The sequence below is a fragment of the Notolabrus celidotus genome, chromosome 12 (genome assembly GCF_009762535.1).
Source record: "Notolabrus celidotus isolate fNotCel1 chromosome 12, fNotCel1.pri, whole genome shotgun sequence".
NCBI classification, from domain to species: Eukaryota; Metazoa; Chordata; class Actinopteri; order Labriformes; family Labridae; genus Notolabrus; species Notolabrus celidotus.
In genome coordinates this window covers 18,160,951-18,185,232 of record NC_048283.1, presented here as the reverse complement: position 1 = coordinate 18,185,232, position 24,282 = coordinate 18,160,951, and the positions used below count along the sequence as shown (strand labels likewise).

General features: G+C 41.9%; 1 protein-coding gene across 1 annotated transcript; it reads right to left on the bottom strand.

The window, feature by feature from the left end:
- Positions 1-599: 599 nt before the first annotated feature.
- Positions 600-23,203, bottom strand: setd2 (SET domain containing 2, histone lysine methyltransferase). The gene is made up of 22 exons (XM_034697174.1): positions 22,739-23,203; positions 20,329-20,450; positions 17,565-17,586; positions 13,425-17,443; positions 13,210-13,341; positions 12,720-12,848; positions 11,313-11,436; positions 11,120-11,197; positions 10,929-11,026; positions 10,641-10,773; positions 10,257-10,391; positions 10,043-10,171; positions 8,839-9,906; positions 8,681-8,729; positions 8,207-8,606; positions 7,325-8,099; positions 6,907-7,032; positions 5,230-5,366; positions 5,019-5,130; positions 3,288-3,362; positions 2,973-3,074; positions 600-2,366 (listed from the first exon to the last, which is right to left on the bottom strand). Exons 2-22 carry the CDS (start codon positions 20,355-20,357, stop codon positions 2,205-2,207), a joined length of 8,034 nt encoding a protein of 2,677 aa, XP_034553065.1. The 5' UTR covers positions 20,358-20,450; positions 22,739-23,203; the 3' UTR covers positions 600-2,204.
- Positions 23,204-24,282: the final 1,079 nt, after the last annotated feature.

Genomic DNA, 24,282 nt, shown 5'->3' with positions numbered 1-24,282 from the left:
TGACAACCAACCCCATAGTGTGTGACAACCATCCCCATGATGAGCAATCATCAAAGCAGTAAAAAGAGTGACAGCCAACCCCGTTCTCCCCTAGGTCTTTACTAACTATTCCACGCTCAAGCAGAAAAACAAATGGTGATCGAGCACTTTCTGTTCATGCACCCAGGCTGTGGAATGACCTGCCGTAGGATACCAGGGAAGCCGACACACTGTCGTCTTTTAAGTCGCTTTTAAGTCGCTACTTTAGACTTGCTTTTTATTGATTTTATGGTTTATTGCTTTGTTCCTTGTTTTATTACTTCTGCTGGATAATGACATGCTTTTAACTACTGCCTACTGCTTTTTAAAATTGTTTGCAAAGTGCTTTGTAATTTGTTTTGAAAAGTGCTATATAAATAAAGTTATTATCATTATTATTATTATTATTATCATCATCCTCATGTCTGATGCCTCCTCTCCTTCCTTTTATGAGGAAGCTTTTTCAGGCCACTTTTGCAAAGCACTTGCTCAGGGTGGATTTCTGTTTGTTCTCTAATTCATACAAAAAAATGTAAAACTTGTGATGTTATTCAGTGCTCTATAAATAAAATTCTACCAGATTTATTAATTTTACAAAAATTTTTATTATCTTTAAAATGTTTGTACACTCGGTATGACAATGTGCTTACACAATACTTACAGTAGAGTAGGGTGAAACTTACTTTGTACATAGAAAAATAATAAACAAAAACAAACAAACAAAAAAGAAACATATTATAATCTCCCCCACCGCTAAAATAAAATAGAGGGCTGTGAGTCAGCTGCAACCTAAGTTTGACTGCGATGTGGGAGCTGCATCAGGAGTGCTGAGCTGGTGAGGATGGGCGGGCTCACTGTGCTCCCTGACCCGACTCTCCTGCATACAGCTTTTGGTGATTTTACACATTATTTACACTTTCAATCATGTAATGATAGTCCTTTAACAAAGTGTCTGCTTATTTAAACATTCCCAAAACTATTATTCAATATATTCACATAAAGCAATGTACATATGTTGGAACTTTTGTTTACTGCAATTTGATAGGCTGCAACAAACCGTGACCTAATGCTAACGAGACCACCTTGACAACTGAGAAAGAAATCCTGGAAATTAATGTGTAGCAAGGCCAGCCTAAGTGTCTCTACAGTCTCACTAGAACATATAAATGATAAAAGAACAAGAACTCACAAGATGATTAGAAACTGTTAAAACTGCAATGCTCAACATCATCTTGGTAAGAAGAGGAAACAGGGTGGATTGAGTTAGGGGAGCGGCTGAACAGGAAACGGGGAAAAAACGGATACAAAGCTAAACAGCACATCAAACAAAGCATTCAAACCCTGCTCCCGTTATTATACACAAATTGATAAAAGACATGGAAATGTCGTTCTCTTATGCCATTGCCAATCTGCTGGTTATTGGCTGATCCCTAAGTGTGTTATGAGTGAAAGCTCATCCCAGTGAGGGCATATTAGTTGAAGCAGGAGACATGGAAAAAGTAGGAATTTCCATAAAGGATACCACGCTGACCTCAGCCTACATCATGCATTCATAAAACAACAGAGGCTCCAAAGTCTTGTGGTTGAGAAGGCAGGGTTTGAGGAGTGGAAGCTTGGACCTCCACAGCTCAGTTAAAAGCAGCACCAGATACAGAGTCCGTGACAGGGGGGTTGAAGCGTGCACAAGAAAAAGGGAAGTGAGAAGGGGAGAAAGGGCCGGACTGTTCTGTCAGGGCCAGTAAAAATAACAAAAGTCGCTCTGATGAATCTGAAATCGAGAGCTGATTCCGGTTCAGCGCTAGGAGAGATTAAAAAGTGGAATAGAGTAGATCATCTCAGGAACTTTTAAGAGCCACACATGGAAAAATGAAATGCTTAAAATCAAACAGTCAGTGAAAGTTTCTGTAGCACCCCTCAGTGTCATCTTTCCAAAGCACTGCACCCATCTGACCTTGAGGTTAGGGCTCGCTCAGGGGCCGCATGAGTCTCTGACAGTCTCTAGAGACGGCTCCTTCTCCATCCACTGGGCCCGGAGAGCTTCTTGGGCGACAGCAGTGCAATTTTTAAGAACTATGTATGAGAAACTTCTTCACGGTTCAGGCTGACCAGTGTGTACAAGAAGGGGCGAATGGAACGTCAGATCTGTGCTTCTCAGTGTCAGCGCAGAGCAAGTGTGGCCTTCAATGTTAGTACACCTCTGTGTCCTCTTTAGGTCTGTACACTGAGCCGAATCGCTGCATGTACTTCTTGATGTACTCCTTAGTCTTGTGCTTCACATTTTCATTACACTCCAGGTCCTCGGGATTCTTGCATGCTTTTAATTCCTTGTTCATGACTCCGTGAGTAAGCTGGAAGAAAGAGCAGAGATGAGGAAAAGGAACAGATGTCACTGTCACCAGACTAAAGTAAAATCTCATCTCTGAGTAAATCTCAGAGGAGGTAGAACAGTTAAATGGTCAGTTATCTTGAGAGGCTTTTGTCCTTTTTTGGTTTCAGACAATACAACATAACATCTCAAATGAGACACGTCAAACTAGTCTTGCTGTTAATTATGCCCATGTCCTCACTGCCCTGGTATGTCCGAGTGGCACTCATGCAAACCACTCCCTACAACAACAAGTCAGCGACCCACCAGCACAGTAGAATAACAGAACGCTTCCCTTTGAAGAAACTCGGACTGAGAAGTACTCAGAGAGAGAAATGAGTGTACATGTCAAATGTGTTCCTCGCCCCTTTCAGAGACAAAACAACTTTGCTGGAGAGAGAAATCATGAGAGCTCAACTGTTGAGTTTGAGGGAAAACTGCAACAACTTTTTCCTTTTAAGTCCAAAGCCGACCGATGTTTTCACTGTGCTCTGACCACACAGAGGTCGGAGGGATGGATCAAAGCTTCCAGAATTAATGCAGGCTTAAACGGTGTGCCTGTAAAAAGAGGCTCAGTATTTAATCTTACCTTTCTAGCCAGGTGTTTGAAATCTTCTGTGTTACTGATGCGTCCAAGTTTGCAGTCCGGCTTACGATAAGGATTTAGACAAGTCACGATGAACTGGGACATCTGAGCAACACACACACAGACACACACACACACACACACACACACACACGCACACAGAAAGACACGAGAAGAGAAGTGTGAAAATGAATGAACACTTGCAGAATTGGCATGACAGTGTACACTTCCACACAAGTACAGTTGTAGAGGTTTGAACAACTAGAACATTCAGACTTAAATTACATTGCTGCAATCAATGTTGACTCATGAACGTACCTCTTTGCGAAACGTCTCCTTACTCCTCTTAGCCAGTTCACTAGAAGTGTCTGCTTCAGCGGTCTTGGTGGAGAACTGTGACAAAAATGAAATGATTAATACACTTGTTTTCAAATCATAAATTCTTGCTTTGCAGCTGTTACTTGCCACAAGCTTACTCAACTCAAATTCTCCTTCTTTGTCAGACTACTTAGCTAGAGTGGATCGCAGCTTGATCATCTCTTTCTGACATAATTCAGCAGAGTCATTTCTATCATCACATTCAGTGTCCCACACCTGTGCATCAGCTCAAACAAACATGGCAACTGTCCGCAAAACAGTAGTTATCAAGGTCAGAGGGGCATCAAACAGCACCTGCTCACCAGCTACTTGACACAAAGCAGGGATATCCTGGCAGGATGCTGCCTCTTCGGCCCCAGCCTTCAACAATAAAGGCAGGCAGACAACAGCTGACTGCCCATACCCACAACAGAGGGGTGAAGATCAAAAGCAAGCACGACAAATTCACTCAAATACATGTCACACCAGCGATCGAGGATCAGCGTTCTCACATGCATCACAAGTCTACAAGTATGTGTTGTTGTGTCAAATGCTGGATGCGAACACCACCACAGTATAAATACATGATGGGAAATGGTCCGTGACCATGTAGCTGTTCTTGGCGGGAAACATTGCATGGAAAACATGCACTGTTCCACTCAGTATTTAGTGCGATTTCATCTCTGTTCCCTCTTTTAAAAAAGAGACAAAAGAAACACTTGTGTTGCTGCACTATAATAAAAGAAACCACAATTAAATGAATGCTGGGTCTCCCAGATGTCTTCGATTATCCTCAAAGTCAGAGTTAAAATGAAGAGGGGAAAACAAACGAGGCAGAGGAAGAAGAGATGAGCTGAGCCATCCCTCTCCTTCAGCCTTGAGGCAGAGGGACAGACAGCTGAGCAGGGGGTGGGGTGAGTGGATTCTCACTTTAATTCTTTGTCTCCATGTCGATTCTGATGAAGCCATTTTACGAGGAGGAGGAGTTATTGGTGAGGTCATAATACTCTGTAAATATGGTGTCCTGCTGAGGTTTTTTATCCCTTCTCAGAGACACAGCTGAAAGTAATCACTGCTGTAGCATCTTCAATTACTTCAAGGAACAAACACTGTAATCATGTTTTGCATCCAAGCAAAAGCTTTCTGGGAAAGAGATGAAGACGTGAAGAGGATACTTTCTACTCTTCTATTCTGAAATGAGAGAGTCGGTTTCTCTTTTTTAACAACTCTGCAAAGTTTACAAGTATACATATGCAACACTTTCAAAACACCTTGAGCTTAGTAAATGATATTTATGTTATGAAAAGGATTACTTTCTGTTTACGACTTCAGAAGAATGTATTTATTAAACTCTGGACCAAGTGGACTAAGTATGTAAAATCCCTACAGACAGATTTTGTGGATGATACCATTCAAGGGCCCGGTGATGCTGTCTTGTCTTAGCTAATTACATGTGTTTTTTTGTTTTCTGTTTTTTTCTTAATGTGATTTTCTGTCACTTATCTCTCCCTGAAATGCTTCTGGCTCACTCAGGTTGTATTTAGTTCTAATAATCTTTAAAAACGGAGGACTGCAGAGGAAATTAACATTATTCTCTCTTTTATATGTCAGTGCTCTGTACAACAAACTGCTGTCCAATAACAAAAATAAAGAATTCAAAAAAAACAAAAACACCTTGAGCTACAAGCTCACCTTGGAAGGATTCTCATCATAGGTGGGTGTTCCCAGGTCCATCTCAGACTCATGGTCAACACTAGTGTTGTCGCTGCCTCCTTCCCAGGTTGGAGGGTCCCACTGTGTTTGCCTAATGCACAGAAGGAAGGGGTCTCAGATAGGTATACATACAGGGGGTTTCAAGAGGCTGGAGCACACGTTCCACAAACACATACACAATGGTACCAACCTCGTCGTAATGTGGTAGTAGTAAATCTTGCCCTCAGGGTCTCGAGCGACTTTCCAGTTAGGAGGTAGGACAATAGTTTTGGCTTTGGGGGGAGAGGGAGGAGGCAGGTCTATCACATTGTTGGGAACAATCATTTCCTGCAGAGAAGAAGAAATAGAAAATAAGCATTAGCAGAAAATCCATGTGGCTTTAGTACCTAGAACTTTGCTTTGTTTTGTTCTAGAAGAGGAGTTGTCTTTTAAGAACCCAAAAGTATTTCAGAGTTACACATGATTGCATTTAGTTTTTTCTTCGAACACATGGAGACCATCAAGCCATTTCCTTTGTTTGTTCTCAATTCAAACACATCTTAAAAAGACACTTTGTCACCGGACCAACATATTGCAGCATTTTAGAGTTGGGTAATTTAGATATATAACACCCTCTTGTGGCCACTCTAAGAAAGAGGGTTCTCTCAGAAACAAAGAAGCACAACACACATTCCTCTATCCCTAAAGGCGTTTCTCGACCAGAGGAACTTTACCGGAACTACGTGCATTTCGACCGACGGACCCAGAGTGAAAAAGTAATTCAGGGGTAGATAATCTCCCCCCTAAAAAGCCCCTGCTTGGGGCGTAGTACTTTTCAAAGGCCCCGGGGCTTTTGGGGGGCAGGGCCTGCCATGCTGAATGTGTCTGATTGGTAGATTAACCGCAGTGTGTTTATTCCGCCCGTTGTCCACAATAACATCACACACATCTGTGATTCACTTGATTTCTCTTTCTTTCCTTTGTTCTATCTGTTTTGTATGTGTGTGTACTTTTCAAAAGAAGAAGCTGTGATTCACTTGATTTAGCAGCTTGTAACAGTAGTCTTCCCGTCTCTCCCGGTGTTAAGGTTTTAAAAGTGACCCTGTAATCTAGAGGCCTTCAGCTGAATGTAAGTGTTTGTGGAGTTTACACAGTTGTTGAAACACAGAGTGAGTTTTAAGATTCAATATCCTCATCAGATATTTAATGATCGTCTAAAGACGTTTATGAGGGATGCATCCGGCTGAAAGTCGGCAGTAAACAGGGTCGCGGTTAAACCAAAACACCGGCGATTTCTGCCACGGCTTTTTGAGTTAAAAAGAGTTTAAGGCCGTGTTGAAACGTTTTTGCTACTCCTGCTTATCTCCTCTCGTGTTGATTCAGTGAATCCATCTGTGATGAAATATAGCACCATCTAAAACAGCGCCAGCTGAGTCTCTTCAAATGCTAACAGGCTAACTGTTGTGTTGCTCATAATGATACCTGCCTGTCCATCTGCTTCTATGGTGTCATCTGTGATGAATGGCCTTCATCTTTGTTTTACTGCCCTCTACTGGTCTGGTGGTGTAGTGCATTTACTTTTTTTTCCCCCTACATACGTCACTGGCCTGATTTGCACAATCTATCCGGGACTTCGGTCCGCGGTCGAAACGCAGACAACAATGGGGGCACAGGATCCTTTTAGTTCAGGGGAAAGTAGTTCTGGGGGCTGAAAGACCCCGGAACTCTTAGTCGAAATGCACCTTGAAAAGAGGACATTTCAGTTGCCTGTTTCACCCTTTGAAACAGTAACTCTTCAAGGTAAAATCATGCTTCTCATGAATTCGTACCCCCTCCTTCATAATATCGTGGTGCTGTAAAGACGGAGCAGTGCGTGTGTTTATGTTACCTGTTGTACAGTTTGGGATGTCACAATGGTGGTAACTGTGCCTCCCTGCTGCACCACCACTCCCTGCTGATGACCAGGATACACAGGCTGGCTGTGCAGGTAGCTGGCTGTGGGTTCAGTGTACGCCTTTGGAAACAAAAAATACAACCACATCAGACGGTTACTCGTGACTTTAAGAAATCAGTTGTTGTGTGTTCAGTATTTGCTGACTTATAATGCACTGTCAAATAATAATAAACACACATTGGACCAAAAATTTGCAGAAAGAAGTGAGGAAATGTGAGGAAAGAAAAGGCAGCATTGCATTTGAGCTGTGCAGTCTTGCACTAACTTGACCACATCTGTAATATATCAGGTCAGTTAGACCACAATCTTTTTCAATTATGATAATATTTAGTCTTTTTTCATGGAGCCCTACCTGTATAACGGGAGTGTTGGCCTGAGGGTATGCGGTGGGGATGCTGTAGATGGTTTGGCATGGCTGACCCTGGTAATAGATGGCTGTCTGCGTCTGCGGCGGTGCTGGGGCGGCCGCATACTGCTGTGCGGGCTGCGTCTGCACCGTCACTGCCTGCTGAGTAGTGGGATCCCAGAGAGTGGTGTAGCTCTGCTGACCCTGCACCTGGGCAGCCGTCTGGGCCGGCACAGAGAGAACAGCTACACCCGCGTCCTGGGTTCCTATGGTGGGCTGAGCGTACTGCTGAGGGTCTCCGGTGGTGAGGTTGGTGGTAGGGATGTGCTGAGGGAGGTTAGAAACTGGAGTGGTCTGGGAAGTGGAGGATGGAGAGGTAAGTCCCAGGTCTGTGATAAGAGGCGTCTGTTCATAGTTTATGTTGGGATCAACTGGAGGAGTGGGCAGCAGGACTTTGCCTGCGTTGGGGTTGGTGGGATCAACAAAGGTCTGTATGGGATATCCAGGAGGGTATGTGATGAAGCCAGGGCTGGAGGCATAGGCAAGAGTAGGGTCATAAGCCAGAGTCTGAAGCTGCTGCTGCTGCTGCTGCTGTTGCTGCTGCTGTTGTTGCTGCTGTTGTTGCTGCTGCTGCTGCTGTTGTTGAAGTTGTTGCTGTTTCTGAGCTTCACGCTGAGCAACCTCCTGCTCAAACAGCTTTCTACGCTCCTCTGTGGACAGCTTGTTGCGCTCCTTGCCAGCAACTCCCCTCGGTGTCTTGTTGCTGTTTGATGAGTCGAACCTTAATAAACCAAGACAACCACACACAAAACGAAAAGTTGACCATCAACAACAGCTGAACTTCTAAGACCCTCACCAAGATGTTCCCCTCGTCACAAGCCTCCTTACCGTTCCTCAGTGCGTCGGCTCCTCTCGTAGGATAAGGATGGAGGTGATGTGGAGCGTCTCCTTCGTCTTTCAGTGCTGCGTGGAGTTTTGTCAGAGCCTCGGTCACGGTCACGGTCCCGGTCCCGGTCTCTGTCCCGCTCACGTTCTCGGTCTCTCTCCCTGTCCCAGTCTCGGTCTCTGTCTCTGTCATAATCTCGGTCTCTGTCACGGTCTCTGTCACGGTCTCTGTCACGGTCTCTGTCTCGTTCTCGATCTCGATCTCGTTCTCGTTCTCGATCTCTGTCTCTGTCTCTGTCTCTGTCTCTGTCTCGTTCCCTCTCCTTGTCTCGCTCCCTTTCACGTTCTCGACTCCCAGAAGTTCTGCGTGGAGTCAGAGCTGTGTCTCGATCTCGGCTACGATCTGTGAGAAAATCTGATCAGTAACATTCAAAGCAAACAGAATGAATGCAGACAATCATTATTGACTAAACTTACCACTTGTTTCCTTCTCCACCTCCTTCTTCTTTGGTATTCTGTACACCTCCTGAAAAGTCAAGAACAACTTTTAAGCCAAACAATATCTTGAAAACAGAAAAACAAAAAAGCATGATTGACAATGTCTTCCTTTAAAATGTATTGTTTCTTAAGCTCACCTTCAGATCCTTCCAGCTGTCCAGAAGCCGGGCAGCCATGCCACTAATGTCCAGAGAACTGAGTTGGGTCTCCTGACTCCTGTCACTCTCCACATCTGAGACACCTTCCTCCTCGTCCTGAGAAGGCGTCCCCATCACTGAGGGGTCCACAGGGGGCGCTATGACTTCAGAGGGTATACTAACTTCTATGATTTCGACAGTTAGAGCAGGATCATTGGTGGATTCACCAGGTTTCGCATCACTGTCACGAGGAGGTGGAGGAGGAGGAGGAGGTGGTGGTGGAGGAGGATCTTCTAGTATATCTACCTGGGTTTCTATATTCTCTAAGGACTGCTCAAGAGGAGGATCAGTTTCATCCGTTTTCACAGACTCACTCTCTGACTCCTGAACTTTAACGAGGGGCTGGTCTCCTTCCAGTTCAGTGTTTTCTGTCACTTCCTGACCAGTCTGCTCCTCCTCACTCTCCTGTTTTTCACTTGGCTCCTCGTTTGTCTGACCCTCGCTGTTGTCCTCTTTCACTTCAGGTTCCTTCTCCAAATCCACCTCCACCTCAACTTTTTCTTCCACCTCATCACTTTGAGTTTGATGCTGACTGCTTAAATTTATATCCGTCTCTTCCTGCTTCTCCTCTTTTACCGGCTCTTCCATCAACACTTTCGTTGGATCAGCAGCTTCACACTCAGGGTCTGCCTTCACCTGCTTGCCTTCGTGTGAGGATTCATCTTCGTCCTCATCATCGTCCTCTTCATCTTCCTCCTTCCCGTCAGATGCTTTGCTAGCGTCAGAAAGCGCACTATCCAGACTGTTTTCACTGATGATTTTAAGGCGGCGGTACACGGCAGGTTTGGAAGAGTCCCCTTCAAGTTCTGGTCCCAGTTTGTGGGAAGAACCATCAGGAGTGTTGAGGGGGGTCTGAGCACGGGAGGTGTTCTCGCTGGAGTAACCATCCATCTCCGTAGGCTGAGGGAGACTTTTTGTCTGGGCCCATCGCTGAATGAAGGTCAAGATTCTGCTCTCCTCCAGCATGTTCTTAGTAGAGATAGGCAGCACAGCTAAGGTCCTCAGAATCTGTTAAAAGAAAAGAATATCAGTGAACGGACCATAAATAGCTACACAGGCTCTGATGATTTCTAACTTTATAGTGACTTCAGAGGAATGACAAAACACTGTGTTACTGTAATGCAAAACGTATGACTTTTATCACCTCTGACTGCAGTTTGATGTTATTGGCGCTGTTCCCTTTAGCTTCAGAAATCTCCACCATGAAGATCCACAGCAAAGACAGCCCATGATGGTCCAGGAACTGCTTCAGGCATGATGGATTCTGTGTATCCTGCGTAACACGAAAACCCTCTTATCACATACTGCAAATGATGATAGCAAATAATGATTAAACGAAGAAGAATGTAAACACTCACTTGGATGAGCTTAAGGCAGATGAGTTTCTGCTCCATGGTTTCCACTCGGACCATTAGTCTGCAGAGAGACACCACCTGTTTCTCATCATACAGGCCTTCTCCGTTCTCCAGTAACGCCTCCAGCTCCTCATCAACCTATGCAAGGATGAAGTGATGACATCATCAAACATTACAGTTCTCCTTGAGAAACTAGAGCAGAGATGTTGTTTCGTGTGTACATACAACACAGAGCTAAAAAAAACCTTGATAATTGATGCATGCAAATTTGAGCTTGTTTATTCAATTACTGTGACTCATGTGGAGGTGTAACCGCATTAACCTTGCTCCCTGCTGGGTGTGAACAAATGACAAGACACACTTTGAAACATGGCTTTGAGAACTGACCGTGGTGAGAGCACTCTTTCGACTGCGGTCTTTCTTCATCTTCCCTCCAGCTGCCCGAACACTAACTCTGTTCTCTCCACCCAGGAAGCCTCTGCAGCTGGGTGCCCCACAGAAGCATTTCTGTGCTTCTTTGCTGCAGAAAAAGATTAAACAAAGGTGATGTCATCACAGCTAATCCGACAGTACAAAGATTACATAACCACTCATAAGGAGCCCATCTATGTGAATATATATATTAGTGTTTAAGCAAAAACTTGGCTCAAAGTAAACCGAAGGGAGAAACAGTACCCATATCTCTGGAACTGGTAATCAAACGTCAGCTCAGTTCCTTCTGTGACAGGCTTGGTGGTGAAGAACCCAACTCTAAGCTGGCCGTTTACAGTCCACTGGAATGGGATAAAAGTCATCGTCAGGTTTGTAAGCTTCCAGTAAATCAACCTAAGATGGTGTTAATGAATTCTCTCTCTCTTGCACAGTACCTTCTGGGTCTCACAGTTGGGCTCGCAGCTATGGTTCATAAACCGAGAACAATTACCCTTCAGTGTTGCATCAATGATCTGAAAAGACACAATCCAATGTCAAATCTATCTACCAACCACTTTAGAATAATCACTCAACCAGATTGCAGTTTAAATATTAGCATTAACTGCATTAGGTAATGGAAGTACTTACCTCATTATTTTTCAGGGACATGAAGTAGTAATGGATGTTCTTATTGCGAGCATATTCTTTCACCCTGGTTTTGAACTCCTTGTGGTCTAACACCTCCCCACAGTACTCCAGTACAAAAGTGTTTCTGAAATTGCAAGATAAAAACAAATCAGACAATCCTTCTGCTTGAATCGTTAACTGTAAGAATGACAATCAACTGCATCACAACAAATATTTAATTCCAGTGTCATGTTAGCCAGTGTACACAAATTCAGATTTTGTGAGAAAACAGAAGTATCAGCCTGTTCAAAAGGCTTCTTTTAGAAGATAAGAGATGTGAACAACATGAGAAACCCACAACTACCTATTTATTCTAAATTCTACAAATCCATCTTTAAGTGTTGTATTGAAAGATTTAACAGGGAAAAGAAAACCACACCTTTTCGATAAATGTTGGTCTGATTTCAGGAGCTACATGAGTTGACAGTCGTTAGTGAAGTGATAGCAAACTTTTTGGTATGTCCAGGCACTATCACATGTTGACATACACTGCTGCCTTGTTTGGATTGTATTGTACTCCTTTTTTTTTTTTTATTAACTCCTACTTTGCATTATGGCCCTTGTCTTGGGGTGGGAGGGACTGGTCATCAGGGTTTTTATTTGTCTATTTGTTTGTTTATCTGTTTGCTCTTTATTAATGTAATTTAATTTATTTTTCTCTTTCTTCTCATGGTTATTATCTCCTTGTTGTATATGCAAATTATTTCTGACTTCATTTGTTTTTTGTTTTTCGTTATCTATTTAGTTATTTGTTTGTCCTTTTCAGTTGCTACCATAGACAGTATAAAATATGTACGTAGTATCCGTGATGTCACCAATCTGTTTCTGAAGCGCTGTTTTGAGACCAATCGTCAGCGGGAGCCATATTGCTTCTGTGGAGCCAGTGTGTCGTAAAGAGGTGGAGTTTGAGCCTCCTAGCCAACAGCTACAGTGTTCCCACAGTCAGCTGTGCCTCTCATTGGAAGACTAGTAATCTCAATATCTTCGAAATTGCCATGTTAGAAAAAAAATTTCACCCCCCGTACAGTGTGTGGCGATCGAGAAATTAGCTATCCAGACTACACTGGTCTTTTGTACCAGGCTGTAAACATGTTTATTTCTGCTGTAAAGATCGGCTTTTTCCCATTCATGTGTATGTGACTTCCGGTACTTCCGGAGCCAGCCTCAAGCGGATCATCGATGAACTGCAGTTTTTAACACTTCAGCATTGACTCATAATTTTAGACCGGAGGTTGCCGCTTGGTTGCTACATGTACAAAACTATTTAAGTGTGCTTATCTGTTTATTACTCTGTCATAATTGTAAAAAAATCAACAAATATATTATAAAAAAAAAAAAAAGAAGAAGAAAGATTTAACAGAGTCTTACGCAATCAGGTCTTTAGCTGCCCTGAGTCCCCAGCCCTTGTCTTCAGTGAGGATAACATCGAAGTCAGCGTGTTGTTTCATCTGAAAGCGTCGATTAGAGCAGTAGGATCCATTCAGACACCGCGAGGAGCTGTGAAAAGAAGAATGGATCACCTCACTTTTTAATACGTTGACAGGCTGTTATTTCTTGTACGAGCTCAACTCTTTGAATTTGCTAAATTTATAAGGCAAACTGCATATTTTTGTGAGCAGATTGTTATCATGCACATCATGTTAAACTTAAATACTGCTTTAAATATACAAACTTCTTAAGCTATAGGAATCTAAGGTGTCTAAAAATGTGATAAATCAGTATTTGAAAGTAGTTGCATCTTTCCACTGAATGTGAATTATTGTGCTTTTACTGTCAGGAATTCAAAAGGTGTTGTCTGGTAGCCTTGAAAATGTGAGTTCTTACAGAGTGCCATTTTTATCTGGAATAATCAACTTACCACTCAATCATCAGCAGCCGGTTTAAACAGTCTTCCCCACATGCATATACTCCTCTTGAACGCTCCTCTCTGGGCAGCACGGGGCACTCACATTGCATTCTCTTGATGTCTCGATGAGACTTGCTCTTCTTTCTGCAATAAATCATTGAACCTTTTAAAGCTCAAGCTCAAACATTTGTTTTGTTTTGTGTTAATCAGCTTCAACAACACCTTACCTCTCAGTTAGATACAGGTTCTCCTCGATCAAGTCAAAGTAAGGGGGCATCTTCTTAGACTTGGCATGGTCCTTCCACTTGTTGGAGTCGCGAAAGTCGTGCAGAGTGAGTATTGTACGCTGCACCTCTGGCTTGACATGGCTATCCTTGGAGACGTCAACATCTCCGAGGCGCTCCCTCTTTCCTGCAGGCCCAGCTTCTGCCTCGTTATCTGAATCCGACTCGATCTCGGGACGCCTTTTCTTAGGAGGGCCACGGCCTCTGTGGGGTCTAAAGGCGTCTTCCCTGTTGGGGTCAGGGACTGTAGAGCCCCTGCTGTTGCTGCTTATTTCATGGCCTTGCACAAAGCTTGATGAACCTGGGGTGTTTGTTCTGCTGCACTCAACAGATATTTTAGAGAGGTGTGATGGTTTTTCACTGTAGTCGTCGTGGTCATTAGTTAGGGAGTCGGGATGGATTTCACCTGCAGGATCCTGATGAACGAGGAGGTAGGGTTTTCGGCTAATATGCATATTTGAAGATTCATGGTTCCAAGCGTTACTCTGCATGTGCGCTTGCTCCTTGGGAGGGGTTCCTGTGAGTTTAGTGTTCAATAACTGAGGCTCGTGACTGCTATCAGGCTGCTGGTAAGTACTACTAGGCAGTTCTGATTGTGAAAAATCCCAACCCAGGTTGAACCCGTTCCTGTCATTGATATTATCTGCACCGGAGAAATCATTATGCCGATAATGGGGATACATCTTTTCACCCTGACTGCTTACATTATGCTGTTTGTGCCCCCCCTCATAATGCCCTGGTTTAGCAAGAGTTTGAGTTAGATCTGCGGTGCCTCCATGCGCACTGATGTGAGCCGCCATGTAAGGCTGGGCACTGATGAAGCTGGAACTCTCTAAGTGACTGGTGCTATCAACCATGTTACTCTGGGACTGACACAACATACTGTTACTGGATGACTCGTTCACACCCACACATGGACCGCTAGTTTCCACAGATGCAGCAAAGGGACTCTCTTGCCTTTGTTTGGGAACTTCACTGATATTCAGGTCAGCTGCTGTGTCAGCATTCTGAAGTTCTGAACTATTCACTGGAGTGCATGAGGAAGCTCCTGTGTCCTGTGCGTCCATTGTTAGGGATGAATTCTTTGGCACCACCACCACAGAGTGCAATCGTTTTATAGCCTCGCCGCAATCAGAGTCGTACTCTGAGTTGTCACTATCACTGGCCTCACTCTGCCCTCCTGATGCATCCTGATTAAGTGATGTTCTCTTACTCGTTTTGCTCTTGTGAGCACTGATCTTTGAATTTTCTTCATGATCATCGCCATTCCAGCTCTGCATGTTTGAAGCTTTTAGGACCTGTGATGTTTCGTTTATGTGCAGAGGCTCGCCTGTGTTTGTTTTTGGAGAAACACTCCGCTGTAAGTCACAGTGGTCCATGCTGGTGCTCGCTTGTGAAGGCTCACTTTGGTCTTTGTATTTATCAGCCATAGACATGCTGTCAGAGTCCACTTCGTGCTCTAAGATCTCTGTCTGCCTCACCAGTTTGGAATGTGTTTCACTGTCTTGCTGATGAATATCGTTTACCTCAGAGTCTTGTTGACTATTGTCTTTTGAGAGCTCTATATTTTTGACGGAGATCAATTTCTTTACAGTAGGCTTATTCTCTGCACAAAGCGTCCTCTGTAAATGTTCACTCTCCGGGTTGTCCTGCCCAACAATATCCCATCTGGACTTTTTGGTGCCGCTGCAGCTCTTTCTAACAACATCCATACTTTGCTGTTGGAGTGTCAGCTGATTCTCAAATTCAAGGCGCGATGAATCGGATTGAAGTGGCACACTTGTCTCACATTGCTTGTTAAGCGTTAAAGCTGTACTCAGCTCATCAGCCTCTAATTTAGTGTTCTGCTGGACATCGTGTGGGTCAAACGAGGACTGTGGCCCAACAACTTCCTCGTCCTGGCTACACATTACACTTTCGTTACTACCGAATGAGTTTATATCAGCTGCAAATGTTTTCACATGTGGTCGGTTATTAGAAGGGCTATCCTTCACTTGAGTCAAGTTTTCCAGGCTGGCATTTACATGCTGTAGGCTTTCACTCGAGGCACTCGAGGATATAGCTGAGGCGTTTTCTGTTTCAACTTCAAGACTTGATTTTGTTTCTTTCCTCTTAGATGACAGTTCTTGCAGACTTTTATCAGTGCATGAGACAATCTCTTTCAAATGCAGAATACTTTGTTCATTTGCACCTTGTTGGGAATCAGATTTCTCTTTTTTACTCAGAATAGATAACTCTGTGGTGTTTGTGACTGACGGTGCTTTGACAGGGCTTTGAAAGGTGTCACTTGATTGTCTATCTTGTCCGCCGTTTTTCACAGATGATCTAGAAGGTGTCGTCTGCTTTGAGTCGGACCTACTGCTTTTCTTTTGGTAGTTTGGACATTTCTCCTCAGATCCAGAGTATTTTTCAGAGGTCTGAGATTTTCCTTTATGATCTGCCTCAGAGTCACTAGAGCTGCTTTTTTGGCGTTTCTCGTAAGTCTGAGAGTGGGTGTGCATACTGGAAGAAGAGGATTTACTGCTGGTCTCAGACTTGTGATGGGAGCTAGATTTACGGTAACTGGAGTCCATGTCTGGTGAGCCTTTGCACTGAGAATCAGAGTCTGACAGTCGCTTGCTTGAGGTTCTTTCAGATTTTGACGGTTGCATTTTTTTATCCAACTCTGAGGGATGAGGAGAATCGGACGATTTAGAGGCCTTTTCAGATTTTGAGTAGGAAGATGATTTAGACTCTTTATGTGAGCTTGCATGCGCGGACGATCTACTCGAGTCACTTGTCCTTGTCCTCGTCTTCCTGTGGTCGTCCTCAGAATCTGAACTGTCCCGAGTTCTGTCAGTGCGAGAACGGGAACGTCTCCTCTCTCTGCGTGGAGAACTCCTGTGTGATCTGCGATCAGAATCGTGATAGTACGACCTTTCAGATCGGGATCCTCTGTCACCTCGGGATCTCTCCGATCTGGAGTGAGATGAACTTGTTCTGGACCCTCTGGATCTAGACCGTGATCTGGACCTGGACCTTCTGCGGTCTTTGTCTGATCTAGATGAGCGTGATGATGTGTGTCTAGAATCCCGGTCTGATTTGGAGTAACTAGAGGACCTTTCGTGATTTTCTGAACGCCTTGAGGAACTTTTTTCTTTTTCCTCCACATGTGAACCAGAGGAAGACTTTTTTACCTCTTTACCTCTGCTCTCAGAGTTTGTTTTACTTTTGGAGTCAACTGATCTGCGACTGGAAGACATCTGGGCTGAATCTCCATCAGATTCTGAGCCAGGAGGTGCACTATCAGATTGGGACCTGGTTTTCCTTTTGTGTTCTTTACTGTCCTGCTCAGCACTGCTGGAACTGTCTCCATCTTTTCCTGAGGACGCAGCTTGCTTCTTGAGGCTTGGGGTGGTTACTATTGTCTCAGAGGTTTCAGTGTGTGCATTTTCAGAGGAGCAGACACTGACAGCATTCTGAGGCTGGGGTGTCGAGAATTCAGTTTCACTTTGCGTGACCTGCAAGCTGGCAGAGTGTGGCTCACTTGGCACAGCAGAGGTCGGTAACTCTTCAGTAACAGAGACACTGAGAATTTGCTTCTTGAAATGCATCTTTTTTAAGTCCATTTTCAGTTTAGCAGCTGAAGGGACTGATGTTGGAGAGAGTGTCTCTGCTGTTGATGTTGGCACCGTGGGTCTCTGCTGATGCTCAGGTTTGCTGTCTGCACTCTGCCCCCCTCTGTCTGAGCTCGACAAGGCAGGTTGAGGTTCAGTCATAGGCTTCTCAGGGCTGGGGGGGACGAAGAAGGGGCTCTGCAGTGGCTTCTTGGTCGGTGCAAAACTGAAGGACACTTTCTGACGACCCTGATCTTCCAGGTTGACCTTCATTTTGGTCCCTTTAGGCAGGAGATGGTTGGATAACATGACTCTGGGAGACAGGCTTTTGATTAGAGCTGCCTTCGATAGGCCCTCCACCTTCACCTACAATATAAGAGAGGGCTCAAATTAGCCTTTCACCTGTTTTTTTCTATCATGAACCTTTACAGAAGATGTTACATAGCAAAAGTAATTAAAGAATGCTAATGTTAAAGAACATACTTACTGAGGCACCACTCCCCTCTTCTCTGTGGTAACACGAAGCATAAAAGGAGAGGAAAGATAGACATCAAAATACACGGTTCATACAAAAACACATACAACTACAAGAAGGTAAATAAGAGAGCAAGACTCTCAAGGCAAACTTGCAGGATTTACATATGTCCCTGAACATTTTGTGTACATTCCTGACTGTAACTTATTTTAAATCTACAACAGGACTGGGTATGCTCTTTCCACTGCCTACTGCTCTGACTCCCCTTTTCTCCAAAATCTTAAAATGCAAGACGCATGTTATATTATCAATAAGTACACTTTGGTCTATATGAAAGGTTGGAATTGATACTGCATGATTTATAAAATGTAATTTAAAACTGTCTTTTTGTTGTCTTTCTTTTTTTTTTTTTGCATTTAAATAGAGAATAAAAGAGGTAAAGGATGACATTTGAGAAAACTACTTTCTGACTCAGGAAAGGCATATCATAGTCTGTGGGATGATCTCAAAGCTCTGAACTTCACTCTCCTCTCTCCTCGGCCGAACCGGAAGTAGTTATTGACCCACCATTTTAACTTGCGTCCCAAAGCTCTTAACGCTGCTGGAGGAGAGAGGAGCGAGGAGACTGATCTGAGGAGCGATAATCGAGGAGACATGATGGCAGACTTCACGGAAGTCTTTTCTCTGACAGACACGCCCCCTTATCGAATACCTCTCACTGATTGGACGCTGCAGCCGCACAGACTTAACTGAAACTTAACATCAGCTGAGTTTAATAACAGAGCAAAGACGGACCTTAAAACAGTCACTAAGGGGGCCCTGAAACAGATCATAAACATCTGATGGTGTGTGATCTGCTGAGATTAAAAAGTGTCTGATGTGAGTTTTTAAAACAACAAAATACTGAACATAAAAGCAAAATCATAAAAATTAAAATAACAGGATCACTCCTGAGGTTTACATCTGATTGTTTGTTTCAGATTCACTGTCTAACGAAACAGAGTCATAACAGATAGAATAGATATATTCATGGTCAGTTATTTCTCGGGCTAAGACGCAAGTGAACAACGCGAGGATGGAAGTTAAGAGCTTTGAGATGCACCCGGTGTCTCTGCCACATGCTTAACATTGTTAATGTCATTGATTTGATTGTCAAGTAAGTATGGGGAAGTACTTCTTTGACTGCATTTATATGCATATTAACTGTTCATACACAGTTTCTCTAAACATGAAACCTGATTCTTCTGATAGCTGAATTAAGTGATGACAAAAAATACACCCAAATACAAAATGAAAATGTGTTACTTCTCTGAAAGAACAATGAAAGGGAAGTGTACTTCATAATGTACTCATTGAATGGTAATGATTGAGGTATTAAGAAGTGTTAAACTGTTTTTTTCTTTGGACAGCACAAAATAACAGTAAAGGGTGACAAACCTGATCGAACAACTTAACGTTTTTCTTTTTTAAATGATTTCTAAAATACACAATTCATACTCTAAAGACATTTTACATTATTATTTGGCTTGAGCTCTTTCTTTTGGTTTCCAAAATCACATGACTTCACTATCATAAGATAAAGGCCTACGCTTTCAGGAATCTAATTTGATCTCACGGGAATATAGCAAAGGTTAGGCTAAGTCTGCCTGACCGAAAACTAGAGTACTACTGTACATTGTTACTTTACACTGTGTGGGCTTCCCACTGTGTGCTCTTTACTGTTTACATGACACAACATAAAGAACACCACTGAAAAACAAATAATAATAGACGATGAAAACAGGCCGATACTCCTCGATTACTCGCTCACATATTTAGCTAACTCAGAACAAGTTAACGGACAATATTGAAAGAAAATAATAATAAAAAGTATGCTACATTTTAATGATGTATGGCGTCCCTAAGCAGCAAATAACCATACCCATTCATATCGTTAAGCTTCAGCAGCAACTTGAATTCAGTTACATTCAAATAAAAAGGAAGCACAAAAAGAGGAACAAAGATGAAGAATTAATTTATGTAATAAAGGTGAATAATTTGTTTTTTTGCTCCTCTTTTTTTGTCTTATAAAAGTGTCTGTGTTCCTTAGGGTAGGCTCAATATGGGTGCAGGACAATAATTAGGTCATATAATCCTACCGGATTTCTTTTTTTCCTTTCTCTGTGACCTTCAAAAGGAGACATTTCTGCAGTGAAATTCTGCTGTAAAGCAAGGGCTTTAAAAACCAGCTTAGAATAACAAGACCTGAACCTACTCGACCAACATGTTCACTCCTTATGTTGGCAAAACATTTTACCCACAATTGTGGTATTCTCATGCACATCTTTTACATGCCAGAAGCTAATAAACTGAATATTACCTCCAATACAAAGTACTGTGGTCGCCTATTGTTCAAAGAAATTTTCATTAAAGCACCAGAACACAGAACCCGAAATAATCCCTCACACACATCTTTTCTCTTTCTTATGAATTTTAAAGAGATAATTGATAAGTGTTTTCTCTTTAATGCAATGGTATTTGTGTCTATTTGTATTTGTATTTGTGTTAAGCCATATGCCAGTTAGGAGTTTATTGACTAAACTTTTCACATAAAATTATGTTGTACATGTCAAATAACATTCAGTGCATAAACAATCAAAAAAGGTAATGGGTCTTGGAGGAGCTTAAAATCAAAATATCTGAACAGTAAAAAGGTGCAGCACATGCCGTATCTGCTTGTTAACTATATTTCCTTATTATTGTGAAATCAAAACACTCTGAGTGGCATTGTTCATACCTGATCTCGGACTTGAGCAGAGAGTCCATTTAGAAACTCGTTGAGTATTAGTAGGCCTGAAGACACTGCTGGCCAAATATAATCCAAATCAGAGAAATGAGCCCACCAAAGTGACGCCACACCTGAAGGGAAATAGGAAGACGGGAATACAATGAGCAAGGTTTGTTCTGTCAAAAACAACTTACAGTTATGTTTTCAGCCAGTTTATTCATCTGACATCAGCAACATCTGAGGTCTGATCTAAACATGAAAAAATACACTTGTGTTTGTATACAACATATTGTGAGTAATAGTGTTTCTGGTGACAGAGTTTAGGTATCTGCACTCTGTCGTGGTCAGTGGTTTACAAAGTACACAGCTTCATTACTGAAGTCAAAGTATAGATACTCCAGGTCAAATATTACTCCAATACAAGTGTAAGTTGCTCTGTCAGATTATTACTTGAGTTAAAGTACTGGAGTACTTGCTTTTAGAAAATACTGAAGTACTCAAAGTACTTCTTCAAAAATGTCAAGACATTGTATTTTCACAATACATAAATGCAGTCAAGAATACATAGGAGTACATTCTGTTACATTATGTTTATTTAGAAACCATTACTTGAAATCTCTAAAAACTATACCATGGAATAAAAACAGACTCTAAGTTACTCCAAGCACAGACAACTTAGTTTGAAATGTTCATCTGGAATTAAACAAATGTTACGTAGCTCAACACACTTTCTCAGGTTGGACAGTGAATTGTTGTATGTTTGTGCAGAGTGGGAAACAGGGAGAACATTTCAAACTATACGTATCATTCTTCATTTCAAAAACCTCTAACACGGGCTGAAGATATGACCATGGGTGCTCAGGTGGAGAATTAAAGCCACCATTACCACCTCTAAATGAACTGCCTGATCTGAGTGAAATTTGCTCTGTGTTTGATATACAGGTACGGCTAAACCACTGAGACAAACAGAACTACACAAACCCATGTTACTGTCTTAGGGATCAGATTTAAGAAAAGAGAGGAAATTCATGAACTGACTTCAAAGCAAAAGTAGTGAGTAACTAGAGCACTGATAGAAATGTAGTGGAGTAAAAAGTACAATAATTGTCTTCTAAATTTAGTAGAGTAAAAGTAATAAGTTCACCCCCAAAAATAATACTGAAGTAAAGTACAGATACTCAAAAAATGTACTTAAGTACTGTACTCAAGTACATTTACTCTGTTACTGTCCACCACTGGTCGTCCCTTCCTGGTATTCCTGTTATATGTCGCTGCAATGTGCCACCGAAACCAGTTGCCAACATTCATATTTGCTGTACAACAAAGGTTTCCCTTTTCTTGGCATGGTGGTCTGTTGCTCTCTCCTGCTCTTGCATTGAAATAGCAACGACAAAAATGAAAGGTAACACTCCCCTGTGGTTTTAAAATAGAACTAGCATGGTCTATGATAAAAGATGAAAAACATGGATGCACAGCGAGTACAGAGAACATGCATCTCATTATTAGACGAGTATGGGGCAGGCGAATCATGGCCTCGTGAAAACAAAGGCTGTGCATGGGAAAGAGGATTAGTGTGAAAAGCACACGTTGATAGTTTTATTCACATACATGGTGACTAGTTTGAGTCAAAGTAGCAAAACCAAGTAAAGCATGGAGTGAGCGGGAGGGACGACTTGGTGCATGGCCTTTAAAAGGATGTTTCTTAAACTGTGAAAACGAGTAGATGTGATGCGGATCTACCAATTCTGTGAAATTCTGAGTTACAATTTGCTCACTACTCCAGCTATATTGTGTCTTTGCGTACGAATCAGCACATGGGATGACATTTGTTCAGCTATTCGACTGCGAGGCTGGCTTATAAAGAATATCAAGCGGCTAACATTGAGCTAACTAGGGGAAGCTAACAGAGAGCTTCCGTGGGCCATCTTTAAAGATAAGGAGAGCTCATGTTGTGCCGTGTTTTGTTGTCAAGAAAACATAAATATGCTTAGAGTTTAAAGCATGAGTTAAGTTTAACGACCTTTAAAGACACACAGCAGATGTACATGATAATATTTGTATGCATAAGGGAAAATAAGAATCTATTGTAGCTGCTAACAAACGCACTATAGCTAGCAGCCCGTAAGCTAGCAGTGCGGTTAACTTGTGGGCTACTTTATCAATTTCTGATCTGTCAGAAACGCCTGGAGTCTTCTTAATTGCAGTTTCATCGACTTAAGGGGGTGGGGGTTCGTTCGTAGACTTCTGTATTGATTCAGTATCAGGGCTTTGAGTTACGTAGACGTGTAGGAACCATTTAAGAGAGTCACAGCACCCGGCTTTACTAGCATGCTAGCTAATGATGTTTGTGAGGTGGAAGACAGTCAAACCTTCAATAAACTTCAAACTCAGTAACATGATTGGTTTGTGAAGTACTCACTTTATAAAGTGTTTAAGGTCACAAGGTTCCCCCATCCTCGAAATCATCTGTAATCGGCCCCCTTTTTTGGAACATCAAGCAACAATATATTCCGACGTCAAATCCATACGGGCTGTCGGAAATGATGGTCGGCTCTGAGGCTCAGAGGCTCTGCTGATCTGCGCCCGAGCTGCAGCCTGGGTGAATGTTAGTACTGTCGAGCTAACATGAGCTCACCTAGTTAGCCTTAAGAGTTACAAGAGAAATATAGAACACGAATGTTCATAAAAAGGTCAGCCCCACAAAATGTCTAAATTCAGTCAAGCATCCAAATTAATATTAGGCCAAAATCCAGAACTTGAAGAATTGTACATATGTATTTAAAACCTCTTATTCCACACACTGATCCTCACAGTGTCTTTCTGACTGTGGTTGCTGCTGTGTTAAACAACATCACATGATGTGGGTGCATGGCTGGCGCGAACCCTGGAGCGCACTACATCTGGGGACTTACTAAAGAAGAAAAGTACAGTCAAAATGAGATAAAACATACGGAAGAGGGTTAGGCCCACTGGAAAAAAAACAATTAAGGTGAATTTATTATTATTATTACTATTATTATTAATATTAATATTAATATTATTATAAGAAAAAAGTCAAAAATCCGACTTTAATCTCAGAATAATTCTGACTATAATCTCAGAATTCTGACTTTAATCTCAGTATTTAGACTTTAATCTCAGTATTTAGACTTTAATCTCAGAATTCTGACTTTTTTCTTAGAATTCTGACTTTTTTCTCAGAATAATTCAGACTTTAATCTCAGAATTCTGACTTTAATCTCAGTATTTAGACTATAATTTTAGAATTCTGACTTTTTTCTCTGAATAATTCAGACTATAACCTCAATATTCTGACTTTAATCTCAGAATTCAGATTTTTTTTCTCATAATAATAATAATAATAATAATAATAATAATAATAATAAATAAATAAATAAATAAATAATAATAATAATAATAATAATAATAATAATAATAATAATAATAATGTTGACCTTATTTTTTTTTCCCAGTGTGCCAATCCTCTTCTGTAAAAACATTTGTTTGAAAGTATTCACTATTTTTTTCATTGTGAGGGTTCAGAAGCTTCTCTTGCAGACGTTGTGTTGGTACCAGCTGCAAGCTTGTGGGACTCAAAATACAAGTAAGATATTATGTATTTTTTATTATTATTACTTACTATCACACCGACTGTGTAATAATGAGATAAAGTAGACAGCGTGTGCTACCAGCGGCTGCACTCTGTACATTTATCTAACATTTATATCTAAATTGTATTCTATCTTATTCTATCTTTATTTATCTATTTTTATTTTTACTTATTTTATTTTACCAATTGGAACTTTTTCTTGATTGTCTTGGTTGCTGCAACAGCTGAATCTCCCCCCGGGGATCAATAAAGTAATATCTTATCTTGTCTTATCTTGTCTTATCTTATCTTATCTTATCTTATCTTAAGTGGTGACACACAGGATTCAATTAAAAAACATAAAGGCTATCCTG